This window comes from Gigantopelta aegis, chromosome 12 (genome assembly GCF_016097555.1).
Source record: "Gigantopelta aegis isolate Gae_Host chromosome 12, Gae_host_genome, whole genome shotgun sequence".
Taxonomy (NCBI): Eukaryota; Metazoa; Mollusca; class Gastropoda; order Neomphalida; family Peltospiridae; genus Gigantopelta; species Gigantopelta aegis.
In genome coordinates, this window is record NC_054710.1 from 35,870,681 (window position 1) to 35,887,073 (window position 16,393).

At 36.9% G+C, this 16,393-nt stretch overlaps 1 protein-coding gene across 5 annotated transcripts in view; it reads right to left on the reverse strand.

The window, feature by feature from the left end:
• Nucleotides 1–16,393, reverse strand: part of LOC121386944 (nephrin-like) — a 211,023-nt gene that overhangs the window by 11,282 nt on the left and 183,348 nt on the right. For 4 of the 5 annotated variants that reach the window (XM_041518001.1, XM_041517997.1, XM_041517999.1 and 1 more), the window contains 10 exons: nt 14,991–15,269; nt 13,198–13,316; nt 12,288–12,471; nt 11,331–11,519; nt 10,679–10,777; nt 9,705–9,866; nt 8,467–8,576; nt 6,310–6,406; nt 5,043–5,275; nt 2,026–2,116 (listed from right to left, as the gene is read on the reverse strand). In XM_041518001.1, coding sequence (XP_041373935.1) covers nt 2,026–2,116; nt 5,043–5,275; nt 6,310–6,406; nt 8,467–8,576; nt 9,705–9,866; nt 10,679–10,777; nt 11,331–11,519; nt 12,288–12,471; nt 13,198–13,316; nt 14,991–15,269 — 1,563 coding nt within the window. The remainder of the gene's footprint in view (nt 1–2,025; nt 2,117–5,042; nt 5,276–6,309; nt 6,407–8,466; nt 8,577–9,704; nt 9,867–10,678; nt 10,778–11,330; nt 11,520–12,287; nt 12,472–13,197; nt 13,317–14,990; nt 15,270–16,393) is intronic. The other variant, XM_041518000.1, reaches the window with a different exon arrangement.

The following is a 16,393-nucleotide window of genomic DNA, read 5'->3' on the forward strand; positions in this document are numbered from 1 at the left end:
GATTTTAAAATCCAGATACCGACTCCAAACCATGAGTGAGTGCATGGCAAGGCTTAATGGGTAGGTGTAAACCATTTGCACCGACCAGTGATCCATAACTGGTTCAACAAACGCCATGGTTTGTGCTATCCTGCCTGTGGGAAGCGCAAATAAAAGATCCCTTGCTGCTAATCGGAAGAGTAGCCCATGTAGTGGCGACAGCGGGTTTCCTCTCAAAATCTGTGTGGTCCTTAACCATATGTCTGACGCCATTTAACCGTAAATAAAATGTGTTGAGTGCGTCGTTAAATAAAACATTTCTTTCTTTCTTTCTAACAAAGAATGCTTATTTTTCACAATATCACTCCTTTAATATATACAAGTAAACATTACAAAAAAAATAAAAAAGGAAAGGAATGTTTGTTCACTAACACAATGTCATTAACACAGTTTAATCAAACTGCCATTTCATGTCTTAACATATGGTTACTGTGACAACTGGTCAAGTTAGTCAAATATACAGGCATAACTATCAAATTTTTTTCTTCAAAAAAATGAACTATCAATTGGAATGGGAAAAAACAACTGGCCCACTTGGTTGGGTGGATCAGACGCCCTGTAGAAACTGAGGTGGATGCTCAGTCAATGGTCTGTACATCTCGATCCAGGGAAAGTAACTGACAGGGAAACAGTACATGTAAATTAGCAGGATGATTAACATGTATGCAGGCTATACTATAGAGTGGCAAATCTTGGGCAACAGTTCTTGGGGTGTACATCCTTGCAGTATCCTTGCAATATACCTGCAAGTCCAGTGTTTAACATTTTAAAAAAACCCAACACAATGACATGCCGGCATGTGGTCTTTGAATTACACCCCCTCTCAAGATGTACTCTGAATCTGCCTTTGATGTATATATGGGAAGAAATTAAAAATGGTAAAATATCAACCAGTTAGTTGGTCAGGCATGCACTAGCTACATGTACATCACACAGAACACACGTAATACACATCCATTAGAATTCTGATTCCATGACAAATTAACAGCCCAGCTCAAACCATCAAAGATATCTGTTGCACTTGACAACTAATTATTTATTATTACCTATATGGTTAAAAATATCTTGGTACATATCAAAGTGATGTCCCACCAGAACGCCAAGTGGGAGTAACATTTCGACGTCACACAATGACGTCATTGATTGGCGATCTACAACCTTACATGAACGTTAACCTAACGAGCTGGATGATATAAATTAAGATCGATTATGGGTAATAAATAGGATATTACACTCATAAATTTTCGTATGTACCACCCATTGCATATTAGTTACTCAATGACATCATATTTGTAAGCAACATCAATCTTCCCTGGCCTTATAACTCTGTATATTTGTATGTCTCGTTGAGTTATGTTGGAAGTAATTGTCATATTTTACATTATTTGAAGGTGGGTACTAAATAAAATACTACACTCATTGTCACTAAATATAATTTTTACGAAACATGAACTTCCCGTGGTATCTGACCTCACTTTCATTCGATCAGACACTAACATGTTGTGAGAAGGGGAGAAAGACAGAGTAACAAATAAACATGGACAAACAGTACGTCAGACGTACATAATTATAGAATCAGACAGTAAGAAAAAGATATATACAAACATAAATTAATTATGGGTACATGTTAACAAGGGAAAGAAAAGCATGTTTGTTTAATGACAAGCTATAATTAAACACACAGACAGGGTGAAAGACAGCAGACCTTGCCATGAAAGAAACCCTGAGGAGAGTGATTAATTGCTCCCCATACGTAGATTTATGGGGAGACATTCAAGATATTACCATATTGATACCAATATTAATTTCACAAGCTGTAAGGGGAGCTAAAATTACTCTCCTTGAAATAGACTCAGGGAAGTGATGGGGAGTGAAAGCGATGGCTCCCCTTAAACAGCGAGGTTTGAGACAGTAATTAGATTATAAAGGAAACCTGGGTATGTCAATTGTTTGTGAAATAACACAAAGTGCAGCTAGACTCGTTACCTGGAAGTGAGGTATATCTGTTTGATGCTACTGGGGATGCAGGGGAAGCTCGACTCGATCGACGAGGGGGCGGCGTGGGAGGGGCTTTTGTCTGAAAAAGTAAAACAAAATAATATAGACTCATTTCTCTTTTCATCCCAGGCAGCTAACAGATGTGAATACAAGAATTAAAATAAAACTATATATTGTTCCTTCCAAAATAATGTTGGGGAAGTCGTGAATTTATCATCTTACAGCTACAGTGACAGTTAAAGTTTCTTTTGTTTAATGACACCACTAGAGCACATTGATTTTTTTTTTATTCATGAGCTATTTTGTGACACACTGCAAGATTGCAAAGTTTTGCGAGTGTAGTAAATTAGACCCCAGGCTTCAGATTTTGTAAGCTATCTTAGCATTACAATATCGTAAAACTGTTGTAGGCCATGACATCACTATGAAACATGCCATTGCCTATGACGGTTTAACGATCTTTTACAATGTATATGCACCATCCCACAAACAGGATAACCAGTCATGGTGCACTGGCTGGAGCAAAAAATAGCCCAATGGGCCCACCGACAGGGATCGATCCCAGACTGACCGTGCATCAAACGAACACTTTACCACTAGGCTACATCCCACCCCTCAGTCTAGATAGAGAAGAAACCTGCTGCCAAAGGCTACTCTTACCAAGAAAACATTAAAGGAATCTTTCACATACACTTTGCCATAGAACAAACAGACCATGGCCTTTGAGGGGGGAGATCTATAGAGCGTTCACCTGAGGTGTGTGGGTTTGAGGATCGAATCCCCTTGGTGGACCTATTATCCCGTGGGGGTTTTCCCATCCCTATCAATGCCCCGTGACTGGTATATAAACGGTCATGCTATGTATGGCTTGCAGGCTTTCTGTCAGAAAGTAATTTGAGGGTATGTAATAAAAACATTCCAGACAGTAAGTATACCCCTACTAATGCAGTTATGGGTTTAAAATTGGACACTGTGTTTCAAGTGTTTTGACAAATTTCAACCTTCTGACTACTAGAGGTAAGATATCTCGCCCGCCGTCACACCAGTCGACGTACTGTACACTGTATAATACAGTGCATTCCCCAATTCATATTTCCCCGCCGCTTTGCACACGGCACTCACCAGAAACAAAAATTGAATATAGGAAACGATTACTTGACAGCATGGTAGCTTTTGCTTAACTGATCTAAAATATCATAAAATTTTAAAAAACCCACAAAAATAATACTTACCGATTCAAATATGAACTTTATTTTATGTATTTATAAAACATTTAAGTAAATATATATGTGAGTTAAAATCATAAACTTGTACCCACTCAATGTTTTTTTTGTCAAAACTTAATCCAGAAGTCTAAACGTTAAACATCATTTCTTTTACTATATGTGTGGCTGCATGACAAAAGGTGCCACATGGTCAAAAAAAAGAAGAAGGTGTTTTTGAAGGAATAAGATAAAGCACATTCTACAGAGCATAATTCTGTTTTAATTATGAAAATCTGATGAAAATTTTCCGAAATATTGAACTTTTTGTACAGACAATTATGATTTTTTTCAAAGGACCATCTTTGAGAAAATGAAGTCCGAAGTTTTACACAAAAAACCTGATTCATTATTGCTTGAAATCTTCATTAATAATAATAATATATGCCAACCAAGTTATTCTGTACTCTGTAACCATGTAATATTTGTTTTAACAGTATATGCCATTGACAAGAATTTATATTGAACCTCCATTATACATTCCCCCCCCCCTTTAAAAAAAAGAAATAAATAAAAAAAAGAAATTAAAAAAAAACAAAAACAAAAAAATGCACAATAGTATCCACCATCAATAAAATGAGAAACTATCAGTGCTCACACCAAATATGAATGCTATGATTAGACAGGAATATTTAGTCAAACATAAGTCAATAGTTCTCCAGCTTTGAACATACAGTAAGTTCTCACATACCAGGTTGTAACACGGCCAGAGTAATGAGCCCGATGACCACCTCGATTTCAGTAAATAGATTCGTTTGATTAGTTTGATTCGAAATCCGATTCCGACTCACTCTGATCCCTAATTACAAAGTAGTCCATAATAATGTCTTGTAACACATCGTCAGAAGCAATGTTTCTCATACTGGCATTGATGTTTAACAGCGAAATCAACTGGCGAGCCACCTCAGCTTCCTTTGTTATTACACATGCTGGTCTCACGGGCGCCGCCATTTTCTCAATTGATACCGTGAATCGAGCAGGCACTTGTTTTTTTACATGCTCGTCTCGATTTAGCTCGATTTAAATACGTTTCACGTCTCGCATTACAACATATACAGTCTTAGTACTACTTCAAATGCATTTTTACTTCATAAATTGAACAGACGATCACACGTTTTTCTTATTTCGTAGTTTGGGAAAAAGTAATTGTTGAATTTTGCCACGGAAATTGTCTCAATGCGCATTACTCATACATGACAAATATATCTGCGCACTTGCTATATTTAGAAAGTAGAGTTCACGACCTTTCCAGTGGCATGCAATACTTGGCGTTGAAAAGTCCAAGATTTTATAATAAACTCGGCCAAATAAGTGATTAATTCTTGCGTAATTAAAGACAATTAGAATTTGACAGGTTGTACACAATCACCAAATAACATGTTTTATTGTTTTATTTTAGGAAAAACTATGTATTAGTATGAAAGTTAAGTTGTTTTAAAAACTGTTTGTGCTAAAAACGAAAAAAATATTTTTTTCATGTATTTTATTGTAATTGGCTGTTACGCGATATTACAATGCGCGACATCCGGCACCTTTTGTCGTGCAGCCACACATATCATCTATCAACTGTTTTGTTTTTTTATATCCATTAATTTCCAAGATTTTAGGGTATGTAATTTTACCCTCCGTACCCTTCTGGCACAAACCCTACCTTGACATGGTCACATTGGTCTGGGAATAATAAATATTAAAAGAAAAAAAACCCCTAAAACAACAACAACAACAAAACCCTCAGATTCAAACCTTTGCTGATGATTTGGGTGATCGTCCTGCTTGCTGATCCTCGTCCCATAGTGACCTGTCCCGTGACCGCGCTCTGTGGGCGCTCGACGAATGCGACCGGTTGTCTTTCTCGCGCGACCCCAAGCTGACGTCACTTCGCGACTCGTCGGCCCAGTCCGGGAACGATTCCCTCTTCTTGGGGCTTCTCGATCCCTCCTGCATCGCCTGCACTTTGTCCTGCATTTGAAGGAAGTCTGAAAAACAAAAGTTTAAATCAAGTTAGGTGTTTGACAGCAACATAAGTAGAGACAGCAACAACAGAAATAGTAAAACATTAGTGTTTGTCTTACTGAAAACTAAAAAAAAAATCCACTTTTTGTTTTACATAATTTATTTTTTTGGGTAGGGGGGTAAGAATTTGTAGCAAATGAAACTCAAAATAGTAGTTTTGTTCCATTAGAATCATAAACAAATATATTTATAGTCCATCCCACAAGGAACGCCTTTTTTCGAATCATACTGTGCAATTTACTACAAGTTATTTATTTCTGAGCCAATTGTTTTGTAAATTGCACACAAAAATAGTTGTTGTTTTTTGTTATTTCCAAAACATTTTTACTTGTCTTTTTAAGTCAAACCAAACTGAAATATTTACAAAAAATTTTTTTGTAGGATGGGATTGACTATAATGTGAAATCACTTTTGTTAGGTGGTCTAATTTTCATGGAATTCATAGACTAGAGCAGTCAACAAATTCAAGAACATAATGAAAATATAATACATTCATATGCCATACATGTAATACGAAATTACGATATTACCATTTCAATATATTGCAAGATTCATACACCCAGCCCTTGCCATTCAAAAAATGTATAAGCAAATACAAAAGCTGACACAAAAGTTGTCTACATCAGCTGAATTACACTTTACCTCAGCATTTGGATTTTAAACACTATTATTCCATAAAACACATTTTCCACGATAATATCCATCAGTCCACAAAAATAGGTTGACGTTAATCAGCTTTTACAATGACAATGCTGAAAACAGACTTAAATTATAAGGTAGTCTTTGCCATGGGCAAAATCAAGGTGAGCTGAAGATCACTCTCCTGAAATGGTGTTAGGGGAGCAATCACACGAAATTCCAAATAATATTTATTTTAAATATTATTTCGAGGCAAGCAATTTGCCACTCTCCTAAAACCTTTCCAGGCGAGCTGTGGAGGAGAGCTGGAGTGATCGCTCGCCTGTCCTGGCTAAGACTGGTTTTAAGGTCTACTTACCATCGTAGTGTGACGTTCGGAACGAGCCTCGTCTCATCTCTTGCTTTGGGTTCGTGCCCATATCATCGTGTCGCTGAGACAACCGGGTCATTTCCTGCTGAAAACACACACAATAACGCACAACATTCACCTACTGTTTCTATTCATTTAAGACACAACCGCAAATAAAACACAATGTCCATACCCTTTTCACATCACAAGGAAAGCGTTTGGGTTTTGGGTTGTTTTTTTCAGTTCATCAATGAACAAATTGCTGTATATAGACGGGTTTCACAACACCACTAAAACACACTTATTAATTTATCATAACATTTGATAATTCTGATATAAAGACTTAGAGGAAGCCTCCTACGTTTTTCCATCAGCAGCAAGGGATCTTTTATACGCGCTTTCTCACAGAGAGGACAAAATGGCCTTTAAAATATTAGTCATAGGACAGCAGCTGGGATGGAGAAAAAACCAAATTAGAAAATGGCTCCATTGATGGTATTTGATGCTTTGAACCAATCACCTCAGGCAAGTGCTCTACCAGTTAACTGAGTTGGTTTACCAAGATCAAATTGTCATACAGCGTAGTGAGAGAAAGAACATTTTAATTATGACAAAATACTCAAACTGAAATAATACACTTTCCAATAACCAGGGGCAGGATGTAAGTAAGTGGCCGAGTGCTTACAAAGAGTCGTTGCATGATCATAAAGCAGTAACCAGATATTATATACATGTATTTAGTTCCGCCAGGCAATGATGGATTCATGCATTTTTGCACCAAACTTAACAAAATTAAGTAATTTTTCAGGTACACATAAATGGAGAAAACCTGGAGTTTTCTTTTCTTTTCACATTACCAGTCCTCAAAACAAATCCTTGAGGACAGATAATGTGAAAAGAAATGGAGAAAACTTGGAGCGTTTTCTCTTTTATGGATACATTACTTGTCCTCAAGGATTTGTTTTGAGGACTGGTAATGTGAAAAGAAAAGAATTTTTTTATGGGTCATGGGTCAGAGCAGGGGTGGGGAAAAATAAAATTATCAATCGGTCCCACTTGATGTCGTCACAACCGGGGGGGGGGGGGGGGGGGGGGGGGGGGGGGGGGGGGAATAATTTTTATTTTTATTTTAAATTAATCACATATGATCAGTGAAAAACCCCACAAATTGTATATACTTTACATAATAGAATAAATAATAAAAAAAAAGGAATAAAAGTATGTATAAAAAGTACGAGTATTCAGTACTGTATCTTGAATTAATAAAAGATGGCACCGTTGAAGCATTTGACAGCCTGAGCTAGCACATGTTTAGACAAAGAGAGTAATAACGTCATCACTGATTGGATGAAATTTGACCTCTACTGGCTCTTGAGATAACAGTACATGTAGCTGTTCTGCTTACTCCCACTTGTTAAAAAAAAGGTGGAAACCTTTTGTTAATTTTAAAATCCTTTATAATTATTGGATACACTACATTGAACAGTCAACAATAAATACATTTATAGATTATTTCAGTATATTTTATGCTATTTCAAGCAGTTTGTATTGCACAAAAGCCTCTTGCTTCGGACTAGGACACTCGACCCGACAGAGCTCCGTACACAGGTGTTGACAGATGTTGATTGTAACCAGTTGCAAATTCTGGGTCCTTTGTTTTAATTGGAGTGTAATACATTGATGGCTCTCTAAACCAAGAATGGTGCTATCGTTAATGTCTGTGTAATCTCTTGACCCACTCAGCGACTTTGACAAATATGTAGTCTAGTGGCAGTCGATTGACACTACTGTAGGTCCGACTTCAGTGACTGGCGATATACTTAGGCAGACTTTAAAATCACAAACGTCTGAAACACCAGACCACTATTGACCACTATTTATTTATTATTTTAAATCATGCACGAGATACCGATGTCTGGGCTGGCCGGTCCGCTTGACCGATAGGAATTTGTTTCAGTAATAGAAATGGACAGGTGCTTCGGACCGACAAGAATGACAAAAGTGGGACCGGCAAACACGCGTTTTTAAAAATTAATTTCGGTCTCATAGATCGAGAATCGGTCCCAGACCGGGAAAAAAGGGCTTTTCCCCACCCCTGGGTCAGAGTGTCAAGGATGGCCAAAGCAGTTTCTTTGGGGCGTTAATTCGTGACAAGTCCGTGCTTACGTGATATTCTCCAGAGTAGTCATCAAGGTACTCATCGAGATTCTTGTCGGGCTCGTAGCTGATGTCATCGCTCGGTTCGTACGGCTTGTACATCTCAAACGTCGTCTTCGCTGAAACAAACACACAAATCTCAACGACATCCACTCACACGGACCCTCATCCCGAGTCAGGCCACCGATCTTATCGAAGGTCAGACTCGGGATGGATGTGCTCGAAACCCTAGTGGTACATGAGCACGTTAAACTAGTTATCTATCTATCTATCTATCTATCTCACACTGACTTCAACACACTGGAATTACAGACTGAAGAAACCTGCCCACCCGCCATGCATCTAAAAACAGTCAAATTAATGTTCAAAACCGTTCAGCAATATTTTTATAACCTACACATTTTTAGCTCTCAAAAACAAAACGCTGAGGTAAAAATACTTTGCTTCAGTTAAAATACTTTACTTTTAGTTAAAATACTTTACCTTTAGTTAAAATACTTTACCTTTAGTTAAAATACTTTACCTTTAGTTAAAATACTTTGCTTCAGTTAAAATACTTTACCTTTAGTTAAAATACTTTGCTTGAGTTAAAATACTTTGCTTCAGTTAAAATACTTTACCTTTAGTTAAAATACTTTGCTTTCAGTTAAAATACTTTGCTTCAGTTAAAATACACTTGGCACCGACATTTTTATTATGAACACCGAAGATAACTGCAAAATAAATGCTGACATGAATCCATTTTACTTCAGATTTTTACATCAGCAATACTGAATGCTGATGCAACTGACAAGGTCTACCATGGTTCTGTCATTCTGAAGAAAATGTAGATCACTCACAAGCCATTGTGTTACAAAATATAGCCCTAGCAATTCAGAAAATTACTCGGCAAAAACATCTGATTTTACATCAGCAATACTGAATGCCGATGCACCTGACAAGGACTGCCATGGTTCTGTCATTCTGAGGTAAGTGAAGATCACTGACAAGACATCTTGTTACAAAACATAGCCCTTTCAATTCCAAAAATTATCTGGCAAATACTGAATGCACGGCCTACCATGGTTCTGACATTCTGCAGTAAGCGTAGATCACTCACAAGCTATCTTCTTACAAAATATAGCCCTAGCAATTCAGAAAATTATCTGGCAAAAACTTCTGTTTTTACATCAGCAATACTGAATGCCGATGCACTTGGCAAGGCCTGCCATGGTTCTATCATTCTCAGGTAAGCGTAGATAACTCACAAGCCATCTTCTTGCGGCGACGCCGGATGAAGAACAATATGAGTCCCACATTAAGAGTGAGGAGAAAGACGCCCACGATGCAGACGATGAGGATGATGATGATGGGAACATCATCTTTGTCCTGCAGCGATGAGGTTGAGATGTCCGCTGTTGGAGCAACATCTGAAATTACAAATATCAAGTATTAGATGTAAGGAATGTAGGAAAGTGGAGGGGAGTGGAGGGGATGATGATGATGGGAACATCTTTCTTGTCCTGCAGCGATGTGGTTGAGATGTCCGCTATTGGAGCAACATCTGTAATAATTAAAGATTATCAGATGATCATAGATCTAAGTAGATATAAAGGAAATGTACACGAAAGAAAAGGGAAGAAGGGAAAAGGAGAGGACAGAGGTGCTGCAAAAGTAGGGGAGTGACAAGGTAGAAAGAAAGGGAAGGCGAGGTGAAAGAGAAGAGAAGAGGGGAGGAGAGCAGAGGGGGAGATAAGAAATGAAAGAAAGGGGAGTGGAGAGGGAGAAGAGAGGCGGACAGGGGGAAAGCTGACAGGAAGTGGAGGGGAACGGAAGGAGAGAAGACTGCAGAGAAGCTGAGAAGCAAAAAAGAAAAGAAAGATTAGGGAAGGAAAGGATAGGGAAGAGAATTAGAGAAGAGAGGAAAAAGGAAGGGAAGGGAAAGTGAAGAGAAACTGTAATACTGATGCAGCTATCTCTTCAAATGTGGAGAGAGGGTGGAGAATCAGGGATATGCAGTGTGTTGGGGAAGCAGTGGCAATATCAATATCAACCAAAGAAGAATATATTAAATCATGGCCAAATCACAACACACTTTTTCCAAGAGACTTTCGGCTTTTCATCTTTTCTTTTCACGTTCTAATATAATTATAACTTTTTTAACATAAACTGATGTATTTCACTCTTACATTTATAAATACAGCATTGACATTACCATGTACAAAACTGCGTAAACACTTACTGGATGTCTTGGCCCGTATAATGTTTGGCTGGAAGATGCTTCTGCCCTTCTCGTTGAACGCTAACACAGTAATCTCATACTCCTTCCCGAGCTTCAGCCCTGCAATAAAGTGATACAAACAATGTATCAGAGTTCAAAATACATGTCACTGTAAAATGTTGTGTAACAGATTCTCAAGTCATGGCACACTGAATAAAACTTTTAAATGGGATACTTTGAATTTTTTTTACTCCAAACAACAGATGTAAATTTTTACTTTACACCCTCGAAGATAAAACACCATGTTAAAATCTAGGACATACATAATTGAAAATCTAATGATATTACTACATCGTATCTTATGTCTGACAGACCGGATACTCTCAGAAAATTTATTTTAATCAGAGATACAACCCACTCACCTCAATAAATAATTTTTTAAATATTGGGGGGGGGGTGGGGGGGGGGGGGGGGGGGGGGGGGGGGGGGGGGGGGGGAGGGGTTGTATCTTCAACTATATTTTATTAATCTTAAAGATGAACTAGGTATTGTAAAGAATGTTTTCACTGTGGAACTGATGGTGCACATCTAACAAATTTGCCTGGACACTGTCAGACATTTATTTTAATTTTAAAAATTGTTTTTGGTCGTATATTAATCTTAGAAACCGTACCTGGTATTGAGAAGACCGTTTTCGCCGTGGAGCTGATGTCGATGTAGACGAATCCCCGCGCTCCCACCAGTCGGTAGCGCACCTGGAAGTTCTGGGCGAGACCGCCGTCGAAGCCCGGTTTCCATGACACCGTGATGGAATTGTGGGTCGCATTCACAAACTGGATATCATACGGAGGGTCCGGAGCACCTAGAGTACAAAGGAAAGAAACATTTGGTTATCAACACCTCGAAACATTTTAAACCATGGCTATATGGTGTCTTAACATGTAGTTATTGCAACACTTGGTCGACAGATTGAGACAAAAGCAACATTTATTTTATGACACCTCAAAACATTTTAAACTACGGCTATCTAATGTCTAACTTTCACTAGGTAAAAAAAAAAAGAAGAGAGGAAAGCAATATTCGTTTAACAAACACCTCGACATATTTTAAATCATGGCTATTTAGTGTCTAACATGATTATTTTGAAACTTGATCAACAGAGATATTTCTTTGAAGACACCTTGACACATTTTAAACTACGGCTATTTGGTGTGTAATATGGTTATTTTGACACTTAGTCACAGAGAGAAGAAAGCAATATTTGTTCAGCAACACCTAGGCACATTTTAAACTACGGCTATTTGGTGTGTAATATGGTTATTTTGACACTTAGTCACAGAGAGAAGAAAGCAATATTTGTTCAGCAACACCTAGGCACATTTTAAACTACGGCCATTTGGTGTGTAATATGGTTATTTTGACACTTAGTCAGAGAGAGAAGAAAGCAATATTTGTTCAGCAACACCTAGGCACATTTTAAACTACAGCTATTTGGTGTCTTAACATGATTATTTCGAAACTTGGTAATGGAGATAGAGAAAAGCAATATTTGACTACAGTGGCTGTACGTGTACTTGGTCTACAGTTTAAAGTACGAAACACACTGATGTGACAGAGACATGAAACGTACTTGTTCCATCCAAGACGATCTCAAAGCGGTCAGTTCCCTTCTCGTTGATGGCGGTGCACACGTAGAGGCCGTAGTCCGCCTTGACGACGTTCTTGATTCTCAGCTCGTTCTGGTAATGCACCATGTTGCTCTTCTTCGACTTCACAGAGTACTTGCCCGAGGTCGTGTCTATCACAACATCATTCTGAAAACATCAAACACAGTTATGAGGACGATAGAAAACAGTAAAAAAAAAAATAATAATAATACAAAAATAAATAAAAAAATAAAGGTATTAGCAATGGTGTCATCTTTCAGTTTGTTGTGATAGTGGACCAAGTAATTATGAAAACATCACACACAATGACAATGATGGAAAAACATTTTAAAATAATAAATATTAAAGATATTAGCAAAGTTTCTCAGTTTGTTCCGGTAGTGGACCATGTTGGTTTTCTTCATCACAGAGCATTTGCCCATGCTTATCACCAATTTGTTCTGAAAACGTCACACATGATGGAAAACATTTTAAAATAATAAATTAACGATATTAGCAATGGTGTTGACCCTCAGTTAATTCTGGTAGTGGACCACAACTGGTTGTTTTTTGTCATCACAGAGTACTAATTGTTAGTGGTCTTGTCTATTACTACATCATTCTGCAAACAGAAAACCACACAAGACATAAGAAAAAAACATTAAAAACAAAACTGAAGTAAAGAGACATGTAGGTAGGAAGCAGCCAAGCTTGGAACAACAAATTTGGCTGACCCACTTTCTCAGAGTACATACTTAAATTTGTGAAACATTCGCTGAACATGGACTTTTAAGCTTGCATGGGCACAGAATGACATGGGATCCTGTCAGATCCCACAATGGGTATTAAGCCAGAGTGGAAGTAAGATTACATTCTATCAGATTAAGAACTTGCCTTAGACCAGCTGAAGGTAATATTGGGTGCACCAGCGGCGTTGCAGATCAGTTTTCCTGTCGACTTCATCTCACTGGCGGCTTTAGCAAACTGAGGCAGCTTCTCAATCACCGGGGGATCTGTGAAAACATGAGTTAAATAATTAAATATATTAGTCAATATTTGTATATTAAAATATGTTAATAAAATATACTATTAATACACGTTCTGCTTCAGTAAACAGAGATAATTTCTCAGAAAGAAAATAAATATAATAATAAATAAAATAATATAAAAATAAGGAATACTATAAAATGAAATAAATGAAATAACGTAAAAGAAAACACAATAAATAAAAATAAATATTACAAAAAATCATAAAATAAAATAATTAGGGATTGTCTGTTATTTCTTTTACGTTCATCTGGGTATGAACAAAAAAGTCATCCACAACCTGTGTGAATCGGCGAATTAAATCATTCTCACATAAGTTTGCGGATGATTTTTTAAAAGAAATAACAAACAATACTTATAATTAAATTTGAATCATACAGACTAATAATAACACTAAAATATCATACTTTATTTTGAATTATTTTTTATCTATAAATAATAATGCTCAATAAGACAACCTGCCCATGTAAAATGACTTCATCAGTTATGACGTTCCCTGGGATGCCGTCACGTTGTAATGAATGTAACAGAAATTTAATTATAATAAAATAAAATAACACTTAAAAAATTACGAATATACACTACTACCGTATTTGACCAGAAATAAGCCCAGGGGGCCAAGACAACTCATTGTGAGCTTGGCATGGGGTGGGCTTATTCCCAGACAAGGGGCCAGTTTTGTTGGAAATTTTTTTAATAATTATAATTAAAATAAATAACAATATTTAAATGAACTAGGAAAAAAACAAAAAACGTTCAGTAGCACATCTATTAATTAGTGTTCCATTTGTTATTAATAAATAATAATTGTTTATTAATTAAATTGGGTTTTTTTTTACTAGTATCTAATTATCAGAAACACCTTCTATGTTACAATTACTTACCAGTGCTGTTTATTTACATCCAAAATTTAATGCTGAGAAGACTTAAAACAACAGCAATTAACAACAAACTCAATAGCCTATACACACGTTTCTGACACGGGCAGCTAGCTTACACTGCAAAGAATTGTCAATCTAAGGTCATTGTTCTTAGCCAATCAGAATACGATATTTGCTTAATTAGCATTAACTGCGGACCCAGTGTGGTGGTAAAAATAGACACTGGTTTTTAGTTCATACTTGGCTTGGATACTTCAGAGAAATACTGCAGGCATGAAATTGAAAACAATGTTACACACTGTTATTGTTAGACTGCTAAATCTCACTGGTGGTAAAATATTGTGTTACATTTGTGTTTAATTATCTGCAGGAGGTATGACCTTTTAAATGAACTTTGAGCAAACTTGCAATTTCATGTTATTTATAAGGTGACGAAGTTGGGGGTGGGCTTATTTATGAATGAGGGCCTAATTTCTTAAATGCTATCAAAACGGAGGTGGGCTTATTCAAAGACATGGGCTTATTTCCGGTCAAATACGGTACGTACTTTTAAACAATAAAATGTTAGGGGTTTGAAACCAATTTTGTTACATTTAAAAATTAAAAACTAAACATATCCACTACATTATAAGTGCTGTAAGCATAAATGTGATAAACACATAACAAAAATAATTCTTTCAAATCGACAAAGACCGAGTGTGATTCTCAATGTGCAATCTGAAGCTAAATTGTAAATAACAATTTTATATATCTCCTCACATTTCACAATGAGCTTGGCCGTCTTGGTTGCGGGTTTCCCGATCCTGTTATCGGCCGTGCACTTGAATACCCCCGTGTCCTCTCGCTTCAGCTTGTAGATGGTCAAGTACGCCTTGCCTGGCCCGAACGTTTGCTTGGTTTTGGACATATCGAAGTCGTCCCGCGACCACGAGACCATGTTGGTGACGATGGGGTTGGCCTCGGCGATACACTCAAAGAACGCCGTCCCACCTTCGTCTTCCATCACTGATTTGGTGATCCTCTTTATTGTGGCTGCATCTAGAAAATAAAATTATGTCAAAAAGTTTAAATGATAGAAAAAAAGAGATTATTGTTTTTGAGGGAAGTGAGAACCCCCTGTAATAGTTGTAGTCACCATTACTGTCATATTGTCATTATTGTATGTTATTAGGAGAGGGCCTCGTAAGTTGGATAACTTGTGCCCAATCCATTTGTACCTTATATCCAATAAAATACATTTCAATCAAACCCCCGATTTCAATCTGAAGGGTGTAAAATATCACATCCCTTGTCATTTGAGCAAACCACACTTTCTGATTATTTTCAGGAGTGTGATTCCCCCATGCCCCTCCTACCCATCTCCCCCTACCTATCTCCCCCTACCTGGGACATTACGAATATTCTGATTATTCTTGCTTCTAGGTTTTTATAAAAATAAAACTCTGCTACACCTCATAACGTATGGTTAATTCGACACGTCAAGAGAGAGAAAGGAAACCCACTGCCATCACACAAACTACTCCTTCCAAAAAGCAATATAAAGTTACAATGTTCGTGAATTTGGTCCCTTTAAAGACACACATGTTTGTAATAAATTAAAGATATTAGCCATTCTCAGGATGATAAATATTGACGAATGAAAATAATTCAGTCAAAATATTTAATTTTAATTTCAAATTGACAAAAACATCTTCAAATGTAAAAACCCTATATGACTATCTCCTCAATGAAATCAGCTAATATACACTGAAGCAAACATCTAGTCCAAACATCTGTCTGTCTGCTATGACATACACAGGAAGGTTGAAGGCCTTAATTTGTCTTTATTATCATTCAATCTTACTACAGTGATAAAGACATTTTGAAACGGTGTGATGAATTTATCTTGTATCGCACATACGGGCGATCTGGACCGGAACTTTTAAATGAGAAATTTCCTTTTTCCTTTTTACTGTAGTTAGCGCCTTTTATTTACTGACATCATAAATGATTTACAAATTACGTCACATCATATTTGAAACATTACATTAGATTATTAACATTAATAAATCCATGACAGGAGTTTTGATCATAGATTTAACAAAGTGTTGTTATGACGTTAAATAAAAATAAATAATTGTAAAACATAAAAGAAGGTATGTAATAAATACACAGAACTTCAC